Genomic DNA, 20,996 nt, shown 5'->3' with positions numbered 1-20,996 from the left:
GGGTGCACTCAGAGAGCACAGAAGCGAGGTGGACAAAGTCTGGGCCTTTGCAGTGTGACACGGCCATTAGGGCCCACAGGTCCTTCCCTGCGGCTGCTGCCTCCCTTTCTTCAGGTTCCGAGGAAGCGTTCCCTGGCCACCTTCATAACCCTGACCTCCTCCCTCCCTCCAACCTACCACCATCAAACGCACCAGCTGCGCTCCTCTTTTCCTGTGCTGTCTGCCGCCCTGTGCTAGAGTGGGCTCCAAGAGGAAAGAGATCCCTGTCATGGCCATGTCGCAGTGCCAAGGAGAGAGGCGGCTCATAGGAAGTGTCGAAAAAAGTGTGGAATCCATAAACAGCTCTTGGTTTAATGGCAGGAGATGTACAGGCCTCACCTCCACTGCGCAGGCCTCATCTATACCATCCAGCCCTCACCCACAGTGTCCAGACCTCACTTCTCCCACCCAGGACTCCACCTAGTCATCCAGGCATTCTCCCTGCCATCTAGCCCAAAACCGGAACGGCACAGCCCTCACCTCTGCTGCTAGGCCTCATCTATGCCATCCAGCCCTCACTCCTGCGGCCCAGCCCTCACCTCCACTGCCAGCCCTCACCTCCACTGCCCAGCCCTCACCTCCACTGCCCAATCCCCACCTCCACTGCCCAGCCCCCACCTCCACTGCCCAGCCCCCACCTCCACTGCCCAGCCCTCACCTCCACTGCCCAATCCCCACCTCCACTGCCCAGCCCCCACCTCCACTGCCCGGCCCTCACCTCCACTGCCCAATCCCCAGCTCCACTGCCCAATCCCCACCTCCACTGCCCAGCCCCCACCTCCACTGCCCAGCCCTCACCTCCACTGCCCAATCCCCAGCTCCACTGCCCAGCCCCCACCTCCACTGCCCAGCCCTCACCTCCACTGCCCAATCCCCACCTCCACTGCCCAGCCCTCACCTCCACTGCCCAGCCCTCACCTCCACTGACCAATCCCCAGCTCCACTGCCCAGCCCCCACCTCCACTGCCCAGCCCTCACCTCCACTGCCCAGCCCTCACCTCCACTGCCCAATCCCCACCTCCACTGCCCAGCCCCCACCTCCACTGCCCAGCCCCCACCTCCACTGCCCGGCCCTCACCTCCACTGCCCGACCCTCACCTCCACTGCCCAGCCCTCACCTCCACTGCCCAATCCCCACCTCCACTGCCCAATCCCCACCTCCACTGCCCAATCCCCACCTCCACTGCCCGGCCCCCACCTCCACTGCCCAATCCCCACCTCCACTGCCCAGCCCTCACCTCCACTGCCCAGCCCTCACCTCCACTGCCCAGCCCTCACTTCCACTGCCCAGCCCTCACCTCCACTGCCCAGCCCTCACCTCCACTGCCCAGCCCTCACCTCCACTGTCCAATCCCCACCTCCACTGCCCAGCCCCCACCTCCACTGCCCAATCCCCAGCTCCACTGCCCAGCCCCCACCTCCACTGCCCAGCCCCCACCTCCACTGACCAATCCCCAGCTCCACTGCCCGGCCCCCACCTCCACTGCCCGGCCCTCACCTCCACTGCCCGGCCCCCACCTCCACTGACCAATCCCCAGCTCCACTGCCCAGCCCCCACCTCCACTGACCAGCCCTCACCTCCACTGCCCAGCCCCCACCTCCACTGACCAATCCCCAGCTCCACTGCCCAGCCCTCACCTCCACTGCCCAGCCCCCACCTCCACTGACCAATCCCCAGCTCCACTGCCCAGCCCCCACCTCCACTGACCAATCCCCAGCTCCACTGCCCAGCCCTCACCTCCACTGCCCAGCCCTCACCTCCACTGCCCGGCCCCCACCTCCACTGCCCGGCCCCCACCTCCACTGCCCGGCCCCCACCTCCACTGCCCGGCCCTCACCTCCACTGCCCAATCCCCACCTCCACTGCCCGGCCCCCACCTCCACTGCCCGGCCCCCACCTCCACTGCCCGACCCTCCCCTCCACTGACCAATCCCCACCTCCACTGCCCGGCCCCCACCTCCACTGCCCGGCCCCCAGCTCCACTGCCCAGCCCTCACCTCCACTGCCCAGCCCTCACCTCCACTGCCCGGCTCCCACCTCCACTGCCCGGCCCCCACCTCCACTGCCCGGCCCTCACCTCCACTGCCCGGCCCCCACCTCCACTGCCCGGCCCCCACCTCCACTGCCCGGCCCTCACCTCCACTGCCCGGCCCCCACCTCCACTGCCCGGCCCTCACCTCCACTGCCCGGCCCCCACCTCCACTGCCCAGCCCTCACCTCCACTGCCCGGCCCCCACCTCCACTGACCAATCCCCACCTCCACTGCCCGGCCCCCACCTCCACTGCCCGGCCCCCACCTCCACTGCCCGGCCCTCACCTCCACTGACCAATCCCCACCTCCACTGCCCGGCTCCCACCTCCACTGCCCAATCCCCACCTCCACTGACCAATCCCCACCTCCACTGCCCGGCCCCCACCTCCACTGCCCGGCCCCCACCTCCACTGACCAATCCCCACCTCCACTGCCCGGCCCCCACCTCCACTGCCCGGCCCTCACCTCCACTGCCCGGCCCTCACCTCCACTGCCCAATCCCCACCTCCACTGCCCAGCCCCCACCTCCACTGGCCAATCCCCACCTCCACTGCCCAGCCCTCACCTCTGCTGTCCAGGCATCACCCTTGCTGTCCAGTCCACACCTGCAATGTGCAGTCAACGCCTCCACTGCTCAGGCCTCATCTGTGCCACTTAGCCCTCACCCATGCCATCTAGCCCTCACTCATGCCACCCAGCTCTCACCCCCTCCATCCAGGCATCATTCCTGTCACCCAGTCCTCACCTTCATGGCACAGCCCTCACCTCTGCCACCCAGGCCTCATCTACACTGCCCAGCCCTCACCTCCCCCGTCCAGCCCTCATCTCCATCATGCAGCCACTGCCTCTGCTGTCCAGTCCTCACCTATGCCACATTGTCTGCACCTACACTGTACAGCCCTCCCCTGTGCCATCCAGCTGGCACCTTCATTGTAACGCAACAAGAGCTGGAAGAGGGGAGGCCCTGGTCCCTGGATGTGGAAGCCCAGAGCCGCCTAGGACTGCAGAGATCTCTTAACGGCCAAATGTGGAGCTGGGTGTTGACATCCAATGGAACATGCTAAACTAAATGAGTAGAAGAGCACTCCAGGTCACCCAAACTGCGCGGGAGAATCCAGGCACGAGGAAGTGCTAAGCAGAGCCCTCATGGGCTGTGGGGGAGTGGGTGGAGGCACTGGTGACAAGGCAGGTGGGGTTGAGGGAAGGTCCCTGAGCTGCCATACTGGGGCTGGAGGTGTGATCTGGGAGCAGAGAGCCATGGTTGATTATGGAGAGTGACACAAACACCGTACTAGCATCCAGAATGACAGTCAGGTGGGGTGGCAGTCAATGTGTGGCCCAGATGGGAAACTGAGGCTCTGAACTAAGTCAATAATGAGAAGGAGAAACTGAATATAATTCAGAATACTTTAACAATTTAGGCAAAAAAAAATTTTTTTTAAGTTGCCAGTTCACTTTGAGGTTTTTACCTGGAATAAGTGGATGGTGATGTTTTTCACTGAGATGGAGGTGAAAGTTTCAGTGGAAAGATAAGATACCTAGGCCAGGCGCGATAGCTCACACCTGTAATCCTAGCACTCTGGGAGGCTGAGGCAGGCAGATGACTCGAGGTCAGGATTTCCAGACCAGCCTGGTCAACAATGAAACCCCGACTCTACTAAAAATACAAAAAATAGCTGAGCATGGTGGCGTGCGCCTGTAGTCCCAGCTACTCAGGAGGCTGAGGCAGGAGAATTGCTTGAACTCCGGAGGCGGAGGTTGCAGTGAGCTGAGATCGTGCCACTGCACTCCAGCCTGGGTGACAGAGCGAGACTCCATCTCAAAAAAAAAAAAAAAAAAAAGAAAGAAAGAAAAGATACCTAGTTCTGAATATGATACAATTGCTAGTTAGTAATTCAAGCACATAATGACCTTCCACTACTAGCTTGGAGAGAAGCATTGCTTTCTAGGTGACAAAGCATTGTCCCCTCACAGGGCAAGAGAAATGCTCTCGGGTACAGCAACAGCCCTGCTGAGAAGGGGCTGGTCTGGAGGAGTTTCATGGGAACCTGGTTTTCTTCTCTCACTTTTATCTGTGGTGTCTTTTTCCACTGTAAGTTCCACTCATCCCTGGGCCTAGTTCACGGCTCCTCTTTTCCACGGTGCTGCAGATGCTCCAGGCAGAAGCTTCCTCTGGCTGAGACCCAGGCCAGCTGCCCCTACTGGCTGCCCTCCGTCCTGAGATGTGCCTGCTCCTCTGCCCCCCTCGTACTCCCAGCTCTGATCCTAGAGCCCTGCCTGCTCCTCCCTCCACACATACAAGCCTCAGACCCTGCTCACACGGGAGCCCTTTCTCAGTCACCTCTGCCCAGTGTTAACAGCGAGAACCATGTGGTCAGAGTTGCATCTTTCCGAGTTGAATCTGGAAAATGCACATGACCTACTTGTTTAATGATGTAAAAACATGTGCTTGGATCTGATCTCCATCAACGAACCTTAAACGCAGAGTCTTCCCTTTCTCCCGTCTCCTGAGGCTCATGAGTGCCTTATACTTAAGTGATCTGATGCAGGTTATCAAACGCTTATGTTCTACCTGCTACTAAGCTCTAGGCCAAAAAAGGAATATTAAGAGATCTAAGCATTTGCTTGTGCTGGTGTTTTGAACCCTCCAGCACCTCATCAGTGCTTTCTTCCATTTAGCTGATGTGACGATGGCAGGAAACCAGCACTTGGCATACGATGTTTTACTCCGCAACCCATGCCTCCCACCAGGATGTAACCCTGTTGGCATCCCAGTCCGCTCTCAAATGCTCAGACTAATATAATAAATACACACTACTTAAAAAAAAGAATGACTTGTTTAAAAACTGCAAAAGCAGCCGATTGCAGACAGCCTCTGAGGAGCTGCTTTCCTTGACCCCCCAAGGCTATAAAATAAATGCAATTTGAATAGGAAGGCTGTTCAAATCCACCAGCTCATCTGGGAATAATGAAGATAAAACCCGAGCCTTGAGCCGTGTTTGCAAAATGACTCAAAAAAAGAATTGACATCATTTAAAGGACTCTGAGGCTTAAGGGTCCACACCCTGAAGTACACCCACTGCCCAAGGACACAGAGCAAATGCAGGAATAATGCCCTTCCAGGTGCAAAACAAATCAGACCTTGTCCCTTTCACAGGCATCCAAACACAAATCACCAGTTCCCGACAGAAACAAATCCTGCCCTGCCACACCGCAGAAAAACACTGGAGACAGAAATGAGCTCAGAGAAGGGCTGAGGGACAATGACAACGTGGGGACCCTGGACCCTTGGGCTCCAGTAGCCTTCCCCCAGCATGCAGAAGAGGGCTGAGCTCCTCCCTCTATTATAGAGGAGGCAAAATAAAGGGACTGCTTCCATGAAATTCCTGATCATCTCCCTCTGTCCGTCTGAAGAAGCTGTCAGGCCTGGCTGGGGGCTGCCTGTCTCAGGGAACCGGCTCTTACCACAGAGCTCATTTCCGGAGGGGCAGAGGGCCATCCTGCGTCTCCTTTAATGCCTGCGGGGGACACACAGGCCACTTAGTCTAGGATCAGGACTGCCAACACCTGCTTTCTTACTATCCCATCTGCCTGGTAAACCTTTGTCTCTCTCTGAACATTCTGCATTTCAGATTGTCTTGTAGACACCATGAAGCGAGGTTTTGCTTTGAGCCAGTTTGAAAATCTCTTCTTTGTTGTTTTTTTTTTTTTTTTTTGAGACGGAGTCTCGCTCTGTTACCCAGGCTGGAGTGCAGTGGCCGGATCTCAGCTCACTGCAAGCTCCACCTCCCGGGTTCACGCCATTCTCCTGCCTCAGCCTCCCAAGTAGCTGGGACTACAGACGCCCGCCACCTCGCCCGGCTAGTTTTTTTGTATTTTTAGTAGAGACGGGGTTTCACCGTGTTAGCCAGGATGGTCTCGATCTCCTGACCTCGTGATCCGCCCGTCTCGGCCTCCCAAAGTGCTGGGATTACAGGCTTGAGCCACCGCGCCCGGCCTGAAAATCTCTTCTTTAAATGGGCAAGTAAAGCCAAATATTCACACGCATTGATACAGCTGGCTTTTTTGGTAAATTATGTTGACAATATGGTTACTCTTGGGATTAAATATTTCCCGTGTTGAACACAATGCCTGGCACAGTGTAAGTTCTATTGTAAATGTGTGTTGCATAAAACATAAATAGGATGTTAGCATGATTAAGACAAAGAGAGAAAAGGATTTAAAGAGAGAAGAGGCCAGGAGACCTGGGAGAAGACAATGCCAACAGGTCGTCTTAACAACACATGGAAAGTTCCCACTGCACAGCCCCCAGACGCCTCACTCCACGAGCGAAATCCCTGCACGGCAGGCCGAGACCGTGGGCACAGCAGTCTGCCTGACGAGAGCCATGTCATCACATATCTAGAAGGAAAGGGCACTTCTGGTTCTGGAACATATGACGGAGGCACATTTTGCTGGGGGCTCCATGTACATTTCTAAATACGTGTCAGTGCAGGGACCCTCTGATAAGAAGGAAGTGAGGCCTGACAGAAACTGCCCTTCCAGTAACCCGGAAGAGACTGCTCTGACGGAGACAGGGGCTGGCTGCTCTGTGAATACACCCAAATCTCCTAGGGCAGGAGTGGCAAAGTCACCGTTCCAGGACACACCCGTGACCACACAAGGATTGCAACAAGGGAGCAGCTGGCTAAGGAACGATGTCCTGGGGCTCTGGCCACATGGAACAGACCCAATCTGAGCTACAGACACCGCCCGGGCCCACCAGGCATCGGCATGGGCGCCTGCCATGCGCAGAGCTCTTCGTCTGGACGGGGTCCCTGAGCCAAGAAGGCAACAGGCTCTGAGGGGTAAACTCAAGCAAGAGAGTCCCCTGAATTGGCGGCATCTGTCCAAATTCCAAGTATGCCTGCCTGATTTACCAGGGCACTGAAGAGCTTAATCAAGAAGAAAAAAAAAAAACAATCTGTGAGCTTTATCCAAAGGACAAAACAGCCACTGAGGCATGGGACAGTTCCTCTCTCCCCATGTACGCTGCACACACTCACTCTACGTGGACCAAAGCATCCAATTCACAGGCATGGAAGGGAAACAGCAAAGCAAACAGAAAGGCTTGCTGTGAAAAAGCACACACGAAACTTCACTTTGGAGTTGTTTTTTAGAAAGCTGCAGTTTGTGAATTTCTCTTGCTTTTTTAAAAAAAATATTCTTTAACAGAATATTTCCAAAACGTGGGCATCAGTGCTTTATCTTTTTAGGTGGGGGATAGAAGACTGGGCCATCTTCACAGACCCTCAGACCCCGGCTCTCGGTGTCCCCATCTGCCAGCCAGGCTTTCTGCTTGGGGGACAGCTGCTCCCCCGGCTCAGTGCAGTTTTGCAGCTGCTGGTCTTGCTTAGTGAGGCACAGTTCTATCTGACCAACTGTCTGTACTTCTTCATCCTAAAAATAAACGATGAAAGACACTTTAGAATTCAGATCTTGGATTATCATCAAGGTCTTATGATCATGAACTTTCAGAACTTGAAGATAACAAAAGCAGAGGCTCCACACCACAGGTTCGAGTTTCCAAGAACAGACCCCTTCATTTAGCAGAAGGCTGACATGCACTAAATTGGAGCGGGTGGCTCTAGGCAACTTGCCTGTTGGCAGTGGAGCTGGGCTTGGGGCTTGGATCTCCTGGTCACCACCAGAGGCCAGCCTGGCAGCCCCGGTGAAAAGCCTCTGCTTTTATCTTAGAGAAAATTAACAAAGACACAGATACAACAGCACTCAACATACCTATTAAGATATTAGGAGGAGGCCGGGCGCAGTGGCTCAAGCCTGTAATCCCAGCACTTTGGGAGGCCGAGACGGGCGGATCACGAGGTCAGGAGATCGAGACCATCCTGGCTAACATGGTGAAACCCCGTCTCCACTAAAAAATACAAAAAACTAGCCGGGCGAGGTGGCGGGCGCCTGTAGTCCCAGCTACTCGGGAGGCTGAGGCTGGAGAATGGCATGAACCCGGGAGGCGGAGCTTGCAGTGAGCTGAGATCCGGCCACTGCACTCCAGCCTGGGTGACAGAGCAAGACTCCGTCTCCAAAAAAAAAAAAAAAAAAAAAAAGATATTAGGAGGAAAAAACGACTTTTGTAGGCCAAAAGGGCAACAGTACCCTGTTGCTAAACGAACAGGTATATTCTTGTTAAAGATAAGCAAGAAGACAATCCTGTCCTCACACGCTGTCAAGGAACCACCACGCCTGCTCACACAGCACATGCTCCCACAGACACACATGCACACCCACACACACAGATGCGCAGGCCTGTGCACACACAGCACATGCTCCCACAGACACACATGCACACCCACACACACAGATGCACAGGACCATGCACGCACACAGCACATGCTCCCACAGACACACATGCACACCCACACACACAGATGCACAGGCCTGTGCACACACAGCACATGCTCCCACAGACATACATGCACACCCACACACACAGCACATGCTCCCACAGACACACATGCACACCCACACACACAGATGCGCAGGCCTGTGCACACATGCAGAACATGCCCACACGTGCACACATACACACACAGCACATGCACACAGATGCACAGGACCATGCACACACACAGCACATGCCCACATGCATGTACACACTCACAAAGGTGCACACAGCACATGCCCACATGCATGTACACACTCACACACACACACAGCACATGCCCACATATACAGACACAAATGCACAAATACAAGTCTGCCCATGGGAACTGTATGGTGAAGACAAAGCCATCAGGAAACTAGAACCTGTCTTCTTGAGAAAAAAAGGAAGACACAACATAACTGTCTAACCTGGCTTGGCGGAAGGCACTGGATTTTGGGTATCACTCCATATACTCTGGCGAGGGCATCTTTAAAATCTGCAACCTGATATTAAATACAAGTGTATTAGAAATTAAACTTCAACAGAAAAGATCTGACAGTTCTGGGCTATCCCAAGCGCAACAGTGGCAGGGTCCTGCTCTACCCCGGCTGGCAGGGACAGAACCCAGCACAGGTGTGAGAATGAAGCTCCCATTCCCACCAGCAAAGCAGAGGATGCTGTCATCCTGGGCTTCATCCCCAGACCACAAGCTACTCACTGCAGCTCTGTTTTCTCTCTACTCCTGTTTCTCTGGAGAGCGGAGCTCTCCTCCTCCCAGTGTCTTTCCGGGCCCCACACTCCCTCCCAAGCTGTCTCACCTGAAATGCCACCTGCCACAGCCACCCTCATCCACCAACTCCTACTCCGCCTTTCATGGCCCACAAAGCTTTCTCAGCCCTGCCCACTCTGAAGTCTCCCTCTCTCCCGACCCACTTCCCACGGCGGACACATTCTCCTTCACAGAAGGCAGGCCCTGGGAGCCCTCAGGTACCAGTCCCAAAACTGCAAACCTAGACCCCCGTGTGCTCCAACTCCTCTCGGACGAGAGGCCTCCTCCCCGCTCTACTGAGGGAATCCTCTCCCACTGCTTTTGCCTCGTGCCTTCTGAGTCAAACTTCCTAGGAGGACACCTGCATCCTCTAAGCCTCGTGCTCTGGCTTTGGGGGGCACCGAGCTGGGGTCACCAGCTCCAGCAGATGCCTTTTGCCCCTTGCCTGCCTGTCTGCGCAGACACTGTCCACTCCTTCCAGAAAGCTCTCCTGTGACCTCCTGAGCACCTGCTCCACTGACCGCCTGGCTACTGGCTGCCATTCCTGCCCTAACGCCTTGGCCTCCTTCACACTATCGCTTCTTCTCCAGCTGCATGGCCATGGGCCAAGACTCCCCCACCATGTGGCCTACTTGGAGGGTCTCTGTCCCTAGTCTCTCCCCAGCACCAGGCAACCACAGCAACAAGCAAACACCCCAGCCTGCTCAGAGCTCAGCGCTGCTGGAGGATGAGGTCCTCACGTCTGTGGCTCCCACCTGGCCTCTTCCCAAACTTCCTGCTCTCCCTCGATCCCCCTCAAGTGGCAACTGGTCTCATATCTTCCAGCCCCCAGCTCTGCTCCACTGAGCCACTCCCCACAGGGCCTGGGCAGGCTGCAGGCCTCCATCTCAGCAACGTATTTCCCAGGAAATGTCTGGGTCAGCAACTCTCTTGGGTTTTCCCACAGTCCTGATTTTCCCATAAAACAGATGAGTGGACAAGTGGCTGGATGCTGGATGTAAAAGCAGAAAGTCTCTCCTGACGATAAATCAAACTCCTTTTAAAGGACAGAATTCTGAGTATCCACCGTGCTGTTTCTGATGCCCAATCAAACGCCATTAGCACCTGGAAGCAGCTCAGCAAGTGTGTGGTCGCTGTGGCTTTCACCACTGGAATCAGTTCCCTGAACGCCAAGTTCTGGGCAAACATGGCAGGCACATTCCCCTCATCTATTCGCACATGAGTCCGGGTGAGGACTGTGAGGGCCCTGCAAGCAATCATCTTACGGCTTCCCGGGGCTGGGGTTGTGGGGGAGTCTGCAAAGGGCTGGCAGACTCCCTCCTCAAGTCCACTGCTCCCCACACCCTGGAAAAATGGCTGCACAGGTAAGCAGACACCACTGAGAGCAAAGACACTGTTGCCAGTTTATTTCTCCAACTGTCAAGGCACCAAAATAATTGTTCAACATAGAGCCATCACCCCAGAACTGCTAAAATCAGTGACTTTCAACCTTTTTCTAAATCTACAACATGTGATAAATACGAAAACTATCTCAAAGAATCCGATACATTTCTCTAAGGCAAGAGTCTGCAAACATTTTCCGTAAAGGTCCACGTCGTAAATATCCCAGGCTTTGTGAGTAACACATGGGTCTCTACGGCAGCTACATCATGGGAGCACAAGCATCCCCAGGTAATAAAGGATTACAATTTTGTTGACAAAAACAGGCAACCAAGAGTGGAAAACAACTACTTTTTCTTTCCTTTTAAGAGACGTGATCTGGCTGTCACCCAGACTGGCGTGCAGTGGGGCGATCATGGCTCACTGCAGCCTCAAATTCCTGGGCTCAAGCAATCCTCTGACCTCAGCCTCCTGAATAGCTGAGACCACAGACACATACTATCATGCTCAGTTGCTTTTACTTCTTTGTAGAGGTCTCATTCTGTTGCCCAGGCTGGTCTCGAACTTCTAGCCACAAGCAATCCTCCAGCCTCAGCCTCCCAAGGTCCTGGGATTTACACCACACCTGGCCAAAAACAACTTTTTGTATATGCTTACCAGCTAATAACATCTTGTCATGCTTAAATGTCTATAGTTTGTTTTTGTTTTTTTTTTAATCATAAAACAAACCACAAACATAAGACTATGTTACAAAAGTGAATGTGACTCTTCAAACTGCACACTCCACCTGCTCTGCCAGACCCTGGGGCACACGCTTCTCACAAAAGGAGCCGTGAATCTGTGCTTCCAAATCACTGGTCTAAGAAGCCTTCAGTTCATACGCAACATGCACAGAAAAATAAAATGCAAATAAAATCTGTTTAAATGATAACGGTTAAGTAGGAAGGGAGTTTGCATTGGGTCACTTTACAGTCCACTGACTCAGAGGCTGAAATGGCCCTGCTGGAGGTCCCCAGGAGATACACATGAGAAAAGAAGCAAAAGCAAGACTTACTTGGTAGTAATTGATGGATGGTTTTATCCCCAATTTTAGGAGCACACTAAAATTTAAATTTAAAAAAGTTAGCTGTATCTCAAAAAGAAAAAAAAAAGTTAGCTGTATAATGAAGGTCCATTTTCCTTTCTTGTTCTTTTCAGATATCACATTTCATGGCAAAAATTAAGACACTCTTAAAGGAAAGTGCTTTTTTTCTATGACTTTATGCAACAAATGTGTCAACATGGACAGCAAATAGATGGTTCCCAATCCCCACCTTCCCACCCCTCAGCACACACACTAACTGCTCCAGACACCCTTTCCAGTTCCTGACTCCTTCTGAGCATGGGATCACAGGGGCCACCACCAAGTGGAGGTGGCACACAGAGCACCACCCATTTGCCACACCTGCTTTAAAAGATAGCAAATGAAATTGGATTCCAGGCTTATCCTGGTAAACTGCATTTGGTCAAATCTTCAAACACAGTCATGCGCCACATTTCGACATTCAGTCGGTGACGGGCTGCAGGTACGAGGGCGGACCCATATGATCATATTTCTACTGTGCCTTTTCTATGTTGAGATATGTTTAGATACACAAATTCTTACCACTGTGTTACATACAGGTGCCTACAGTACTCGGTAAAGTCACACGCTGTACAGGTTTGTAGCCTCACAGCAACAGGCTATACCACAAAGCATAGGTGTGTCGTGGGCTGTATCAGCTAAGTAAGTGCACTCCAAGATATTCACATAATGACAATTTTATACCCCATCACTAAGCAATACACAACCATATGTTAAGTCCCTATAGCTTTCAATCGCCTCCTAAAGCACTGCTACACAGAATCCTACCAAACTACTATATACAGAATTGACTTATTAAATTATAAAGGTACACTGTAAAAATTCTGAATCATTCCAGAAGAATATCCTAGTTCCCCATATTCAAGCCTTTGTAGAAAATTCTAGATCATGATCACAGAGTGGACACAAGGACTTTGACAGCCTCTGTGGGCACTAACTGATTGTCAGACTGTCTTGGCCACAGAGTTCCTGGAACAAGGACTGAGATGCCAAGCCAGGGTCCTTTCAGCCCCAGACATGGCCCGAACCCACAGGACCTCGCATACCCTAGCTGTTGGTGTTGTATGAATAACAGGTTTCAGACTTTGCAGCAAAAAAAAAAAAAAAAAGTAAACTAGCTCATGAATTTTTTGATATTTATCCTAAGTTTCAATGATCCTATTTTTGAATATTGAGTTTAATAAAATATTTTTGAAATTAATTTAAACTGTTTCTTTTTGCTCCTTTTAATGATGCTACTAGAACATTTTAAATGACATCTGTGGCTCGTGTTACATGTCTATTGGGTACCATGCTCCTGACCTGGGTGATCAAGGGAGTAAGGCAAAGAGAGAAAGATGTGGGGGAATGCAGTACCTAGCCCAGCACCATGCTTTCTGCTGAGTTGCGATGAGCTTGGCACTCATCCCAGGTCTTTATCTGTGGGTACTCTAGGACGTGCCATCAGCTCATCTGAGTCTATGGGAACCCTGAGAACTTTGCTTCAAGATGATTTGTGGTTTTTCAGGTTTGCTGCCTTCATACTATGAAGTGAAGAAAAAAATGTTACAGTTTTGTATTGTATTTTATTTTTTTTGACACAGAGTCTTGCTCTGTGGCCCAGGCTGGACTGCAGTGGTGTGATCTCGGCTCACTGCAACCTCTGCCTCTTGGTTTCAAGAGATTCTCCTGCCTCAGCCTCCTGAGTAGCTAGGATTAGGTGCACCACCATGCCCAGCTAATTTTTGTATTTCTAGTAGAGATGGGGTTTCACCATGTTGGCCAGGCTGGTCGTGAACTCCTGACCTCATGATCCACCCGCCTTGGCCTCCCAAGGTGTTGGGATTACAGGCATGAGCCACTGTGCCCGGCCTGTTACAGTTTATGATAATTTGAAAAGCCAACCTATGAGAAAAAGATAATTTGTGATACCAGTTTACGAGGAAAAATGAGGGGTCTTAAATTTTGACTTCTTAATTTTATTTTTAGATTAAAATTAAGGCACTAAGAATTATAGATTTCCCTTGCAGAAACTAAGAATATAATTTTCCTGTAATTGTTCTTTATAGGTTCTAGCAAACATACTCTCAGTAGTGCTTTGCCCTCGCAAGCCCTCAGTGAACATTTACTGAATGAATGAATGAATGAATGAATACAGGACCCATCATCCCCATCTACATCAATGGCGGGGCAGCACTGGGCCCTGCTGAATCCCCACAGGGACTCCAGGACTTAAGAGTTTTGCACGTGTCTCGTGTGTGCGTGTCTTAGTCTGTCCAGTGTTGCAATACAGGAACACCTGAGGCTTGGTAATTTATTTAAAAGAGAGGTTTATTTGGCTCACGGGACTGCAGGCTGTCCAAGAAGCATGGAACCAGATTCTGCTTCTGGCAAGGGCCTCAGGAAGCTTCCGCTCATGGCAGAAGGCAAAGGGGAGCTGGTGTGTACAGAGATCACATGGCCAGAGAGGAAGCCAGGGGGTGGGGGCGGTGCCAGGCTCCTGTCAACAACCAGCTCTTTGGGGCACTGAGTGGGAACTCGCTCACCCCTGCAAGAGGGCATTAATCTATTCATGAGGGATCCTTCCCCACAACTCAGACACCTCCCACCTCCACACTGGTGATCAAATTTCAACATGACATTTGGTGGGGATAAACCAACCACATCCAAACCATAGCAGGAAAGCTACTGAGTTTCAACAAGTATAAGTAGGAGCCACTTAATAAGCTATTTGTTGGATACAGAGATGAATTATTTAGAAAACTGATTTTAAAATTTTCGGCAGTATCCACTTATCCTCCTTTCTCTGTTTGATTAAATGAACTGGTTTATGGAGTCAGCCTGGAAAGCACCAGCACTCTGCGGCAGGGTCGGGACCGTAAGACCCATATTTTGAAACAGAGGGCATCTCTCCTGTTATCTCCAAAGTGGTTCCTACCCTTCCAGTCTTTCAGCGATGACAGACTTTCTTTTTAATTGTAAGTCTCCTGTGCTCCAGGAGCTGCCTAAGACACTCTCTTGGTTAACCGTCATCATGACTTTTTTTTTTTTTTTGAGACAGTTTTACTCTTGTTTGCACAGGCTGTAGTGCCATAGCACGATCTCAGCTCACTGCAACCTATGTCTCCTGGGTTCAAGCCGTTCTCCTGCTTCAGCCTCCCGAGTAGCTGGGATTACAGGCATGCACCACCACACCCGGCTAATTTTTGTATTTTCAGTAGAGATGGGATTTCACCATGTTGGCCAAGCTGGTTTTGAACTCACCTCAGGTGATCTACTCACCTCAGCCTCCCAAAGTGCTGGGATTATATGCATGAGCCACCACACTCGGCCCACAATGACTTTTGAACAGCTAATTAGCTACATTTTTTGGGTGAGAAGATGTTTCCTAAAATATTGCTCTTACTGCAAGAAAGCAATGCTTCCTCTATTAAAAACCTAAGATTAAATTATATAGAGCAAATTATATACACAAACTATATACAAATCAAAGTGTGGAGGTCTGTGTACATTTCTTAGCGTATGTACTTGGTAGCGCAGATTTTAAGAGCTAGAAGAGACTGCAGGGTTGATGGCAACCTATCTATTTATTTTACAGCATGGAAAGAAGATCTAGAGGTCAGATACACAAATTGTACAACTAGTTAGTGTCAGAACCAGGATGAAAAGGCCCACCTAAAGCCGTGCGCTCTGGGAAGTGATTTTTAAAAAAGCTTATTCACAGGGCATTATTTGATGTAATCTTGGTCCCCGCTAACCGTGCCAAGCCCCTCTTCTATCAGCGCCTGAGCTCTATCCCACCCAAGTCGCAGCTGTTAGACCGCGTTTCATCACATGACACAGGAGACCATCTGTGTGAGACAATTTTGTGCATTGAGGTAAAGCACATGTCTAGATAAGCAATGGAGGTTTATTCATCTTTTAAGCAGATTTAATTCAGAAACCTTAAATACAGCTGATTAGCAAAGGCTCCTGGTATTATTCTGATTTGAAGGAGAATTGCTCTAAAACAAGCTGCGTAAATTGCAAAAGCAGCAACACAGAGGCTGTGCAATCGCCTGTCATGTTTTTTTAGCACTTCACTGGTTTATTATGACCTCTTATGATGAAGGTCAGTGAGAACAGCTAAGACACTGACATACTGAAACGTCCAGACGGAGAGGTAAGGGCACACCCTGGATCTCTAGCGACCAGATTTGGACAGTGAGTGGGCTGGGCGTGGCCCTCGGGAGGCACTTTGTTTTACAAGTTCACTGGTTCAAGTGGTGACAACATATTCCCCTTCTCGAGAACTGAGGTAAGGGCAGGCAGGGACGATTCAGGCAGGTTTGGATCATTTCTGGGGTTTAAAGAGCCCTGGCCAACATCTCTTTCCTGCCTGCTTGTTCCAGGAGCTCTGTGACAAAGACCCACAGACTTCCTGAGGTTCCGTCTTTCTAAGGAAAAGGAAACGACCTGTTAATGCACCATCCTTTATCAGGAATCATGGCTGAGAAAGGCACGCGCTGGTTGGAGTTCTCATTTTCCCTACGGCGGACTCTGATGATGAGATGGTGCCCAGACAGGCATCCCAATATTCTGCACCCACTCTGTGTGATCGTGGTGTAGAATGATCCGGAAAGGCTCGGTAGGCACAGAACATTCCTCAGGAATGATCTCACTGGCCAAACAGTGCACATGCAGAAGCTGCTGGAGGGCAGCGTGGTCTACACTCACTCCCCTGGATCCAGCCGTCAGGCTTGGGAGACAGCAGGATCCCCACTGGGAAGAGCAGCAGGGGGAAGGGCGCACCCACCTGTTGAGGTCCAGCTCCCTGTAGAGTTCCAGGCTTCTGCCAAAGTACTTCTTCTGGGAGTTGAGCGCGTCCACCTGGGCGGCACAGGTCCCATGCTTTTCCCACTCATGCTTCCTGTGAGGATTAGAAAAAAATCTCCACTTAAAAGTAATGAGGCGCGGTGGCTCAATCCTGTAATCCCAGCACTTTGGGAGGCCGAAACGGGCGGATCACGAGGTCAGGAGATCGAGACCATCCTGGCTAACACGGCGAAACCCCGTCTCTACTAAAAAGTACAAAAAACTAGCCGGGTGTGGTGGCGGGCGCCTGTAGTCCCAGCTGCTCGGGAGGCTGAGGCAGGAGAATGGCGTGAACCCGGGAGGCGGAGCTTGCAGTGAGCTGAGATCCGGCCACTGCACTCCAGCCTGGGCGACAAACAGACTCCATCTCAAAAAAAAAAGGAATGAAACAGGTTGGGCGCAATGGCTCAGACCTGTAATCCCAACAGTTTGGGAGGCTGAAGGGGGTGGATCACCTGAGATCAGGAGTTTGAGACCAGCCTGACCAACATGGTGAAACCCATCTCTACTAAAAATACAAAAAAATGAGCCGAGTGTGGTAGCAGGTGCCTGAAATCTCAGCTACTCAGGAGGCTGAGGAGGAGATTCGCTTGAACCGGGGAGACAGAGGTTGCAGTGAGCCGAGATCATGCCATTGCACTATAGCCTGGGCAAGAGAGAAATTCCGTCTCAAAAAAAAAAAAAAAAAAAATAAGGTGATGAAACTGATTCCTAATAAAAATGCTCAAGCATGTTTTCTCTTAGCACAGACTATTCCCGTGCAGTAGGCATGTCATTTCTTTTACAAAGTAGGAAGGATAAAATTCCTTATATGCAACATAGGCGATTATTTCAATCCCCCACGATGAAATAATCAGTTTCAGTTCACGTCTACAATTACAGCTTGCTCAATTAACAACAAATCAAAGCTGAGAAAAAAGAACACGATGCTGCCCTAACCCCCTACTGATTCACAAAGCAGCGTGTGGTCTCCTGCAGCGAGTGGGTGCTTCGCAGCCAGGGAATTTCGCAGAGTGGCACAAACTGTCATTTCTAAGCAACCAGCCACGGAAAGGCAGGACAGCTAATTACCAGGAAACACCTCAGGCCCATTTTCCATTTCAGCTGCTACAAATGATAGTTCAAGCATCCATTCTACATAGAGGACAATAAGAACAACTGAACAGCCCATAACCAAAGGGCTGCATATCAACAGCAATTTGTATTCCAGAAACATGTGGTCACCGACAATGATTTCTGATATTTTACTGCAGATTACAGGCTTACAAAAATCTTTCACGTTCTTCATTTGGTTCTCAAAACTCTGCAAGGCGAAAATATCACTGCTAGTTTAGAGACAGGGAACGGAAGCCCAGAAGGGCCAGGGGACTTGCTGAAAGGTCACTCAGAGCCTGCCCTTGAAGGCCACTCTCAAGTCCAAGGTCAGCACCCTTCCCACTGCACTGGGCTGCCGTCCAATCAACTGCTAACGAGACTGACAGCCACCTTCACAATGACCAGCGTGTCATTCAGATGTTTATCATCATTAGCATGAAAAGACAAAATGGGAATCAGATTTCCTCAGCTTCATTAGTGATGAATTCATGATGTTTTAATAAATAACATTCATGCAACCACTTATAAAGCACTTATATGCAGTCTTAAAAATACAATCTAAATGTGCATTAATTCATTGGCAAAATTCATCCAAAATACTAGTTTTAAATAATTCCTATCGACTTAAGTCGCAGAAAACAATGAAAAGTTGAAAACAGGAAGGATAAAAGTGGATGAGTAACTATCTTCATCTAGAAGACTTTCCAGAGCGAATTACCTGATAACTTGTTATGTCCTATGGGGTAGAAAAAGAGAGATTATTTTAAACTAATAGAAATGTAACCTGAATTCCAGGTGACTTAGTTGCTATAAAACAGAGGTAATTCTGCAGGTCAGATGAGGTGTGCCGAGCCCTTCCACACGAATGAAAACAGTTCCTTGCTCACAATAAACTGCAAATGTCAGCCATCATTATTCTTGGAGCAAGCTTAACTCAACAGATGTTGGAAATAGACTGATATTCACGGAGCTCAACGACATTCACTCACACTTCATTTGGAACTGGACCTTTTTTAAGCATCAAAACGGTCAGTCACCAATGCGAAGTGACTCAGCGTGTTGCCCTCTATGCTGAGAGACACCCTGACTCACCCACCAAGCGTAGATGCAGCCAGGAGCGGATGTCCCGAGCTCACCCACCCACTGTCACCTGGCCCGCTGGGCCACAAGAGGCAGCCAATCCTTGGGGCCGGTTATGCCCAAAGACACATTCCACAGCAGTGCTGTGACACCTTCCTCTGCCCAAGGAGCAGAGGTGGAGAAGCCAGAGGCCAACCCCCATGGAGTTAGTCAGGTGACCTGAGTGATAGGCACAGGACTGGGTGACACAGCCCAGACAGGAGCTCCTCCCTGATCTTTTGTATTTAGGAGCACTCAAAAATATAAATATTAATTTGTGTGTGAGATTTATCCTTTTCATTTAGAACCAGACAGTTTTTTAAAGTGTGTAATTCAACTATCAGCTTGAAAATTTAAAGTAAGTCATCTTGCCTTTATCAGAGCACAAAAATAAATGCATACTTTGCCCACACTGTTTTGATTAAATGCTCAAGATCCAGCTCACTGAAGGCCTTTGCATGTTTGCTGATTTATTTTCAGCCATTTGGCTAGTCTGACAGACTCTATCATGGAACATTGTAACAACTGGAAAAATTCTCTTTCATATAACTCAGTTACCATACACTCATTATCTGAAGTACACTGTGAAGTGACATACAATTTTTTTTCCTATCTTCTTCCATTTCAACTTATCATGGCCATTATTTTGAAATAATTTTCTGGAACACAGGCTGTACAGAACAGGTGACTGAGACCTGAACCATTCACCATCCGAATTTTCATTAAGAGTGGTTCTCTGTACTCAAGGGCGATTCAAGGCACAGATTGAGGGTCCGTGAATCCTAAGGCCACTTCACTGCCACACCGATGAACCAGGAAGACAGACATCACTTCCATTTCATTTTGTTTTAAAAAGCTTTCTTCTAAACTTAACTTTTAACTTTCCTGAAAATTACACACAAAAATATTACTAGGTTAACCTTCCTACCTAAAATTTGATGGGTTGTAATCTGAATTATAAATTGCAACATTGAAGTGGGAGAAAATAATTACCTTCAGTTAACATAATCTTAATAAAAGGAATTCACTTCATGTTATTAAAAAAGCCATGATTTTTTTTTTTTTTTTCTTTTTTTGAGATGGAGTCTTGCTGTGTCACCCAGGCTGGAGTGCAGTGGCCGGATCTCAGCTCACTGCAAGCTCCTCCTCTCGGGTTCACGCCATTCTCCTGCCTCAGCCTCCCGAGTAGCTGGGACTACAGGCACCCGCCACTTCGCCCGGCTAGTTTTTTTGGTTTTTTTTTTGTATTTTTTAGTAGAGACAGGGTTTCACCGTATTAGCCAGGATGGTCTCGATCTCCTGACCTCATGATCCGCCCGTCTCGGCCTCCCAAAGTGCTGGGATTACAGGCTTGAGCCACCGCGCCCGGCCAAAAGCCATGATTTTAAAAGCTACCTTGAATTCAATGTGGCATTTAGGTCTTAGGCTCAGCTTCGGCTGAACTTAAAGGCACTTCACCCCGACTGAACTCTGTCTCACGTGCTAAGTCTCACTTTCTCTCTTCCCTAAGTCATAGGCATGAGATCATCATCTTAGAAGACATCTTTTTTTTTGAGATGGAATCTTGCCCTGTCACCTGGGCTGGAGTACAGTGGCGTGATCTCGGCTCACTGCAACCTCCACCTACTGAGTTCAATTGATTCTCTTGCCTCAGACTCCCAAGTAGCTGGGATTACAAGTGTACGCCACCATGCCCAGCTAAATTTTGTATTTTTAGTAGAGATGGAGTTTTGCCACGTTAGCCAGGCTGGTCTTGAACTCCTGACCTCAAGTGATCCACCTGCCTTGGCCTTCCAGAGTGCTGGGATTACAGGTGTGAACCACTGTGACTGTTCTCTTTTTTCTTCATGTACTTCAAGACAGGAGCACAATTTCCTTAAGAAATATTCTCTCCTGTCTGATATAGACTAATTCTTAGATATGCAAGCATTTGACTTTGTTGAGCCTCAGAAGGGAAAATTCGTATCTTTCTTTTTTTTTTTTTTTTTTTTTTTGAGACAGGGTCTCACCCCCCCGTCACCCAGGCTGATTATCACCCCAGCTGATCACAGCTCATTGCAACCTTGAGCTCCTGGGACCACAGACACACAATACCACATCTGCCTTACTTTTTAAATTTTGGGTAGAGACGGCATTTTGTCATATTACCAGGCTGGTCTCGAACTCCTGGACTCAAGCAATCCA

General features: G+C 50.1%; 1 protein-coding gene across 4 annotated transcripts in view; it reads right to left on the bottom strand.

Annotated features, from left to right (window-relative positions):
- Nucleotides 1-7,208: 7,208 nt before the first annotated feature.
- The window catches only part of RNASET2 (ribonuclease T2), a 30,424-nt gene continuing 16,636 nt past the window's right edge, over nucleotides 7,209-20,996 (bottom strand). For 2 of the 4 annotated variants that reach the window (XM_005551454.5, XM_045390404.3), the window contains exons 6-9: nucleotides 16,540-16,653; nucleotides 11,697-11,742; nucleotides 8,922-8,996; nucleotides 7,209-7,511 (exon numbers count right to left, since the gene is read on the bottom strand). In XM_005551454.5, coding sequence (XP_005551511.1) covers nucleotides 7,308-7,511; nucleotides 8,922-8,996; nucleotides 11,697-11,742; nucleotides 16,540-16,653 — 439 coding nt within the window. In that variant the 3' untranslated portion in view covers nucleotides 7,209-7,307. The remainder of the gene's footprint in view (nucleotides 7,512-8,921; nucleotides 8,997-11,696; nucleotides 11,743-16,539; nucleotides 16,654-20,996) is intronic. The other 2 variants (XM_074036763.1, XM_045390405.3) reach the window with 1 other exon arrangement.

This window comes from Macaca fascicularis, chromosome 4 (assembly GCF_037993035.2).
Source record: "Macaca fascicularis isolate 582-1 chromosome 4, T2T-MFA8v1.1".
NCBI lineage: Eukaryota > Metazoa > Chordata > Mammalia > Primates > Cercopithecidae > Macaca > Macaca fascicularis.
Note: the sequence above shows the minus strand (reverse complement) of the source record. Positions and strands in the feature narration are given on the sequence as shown.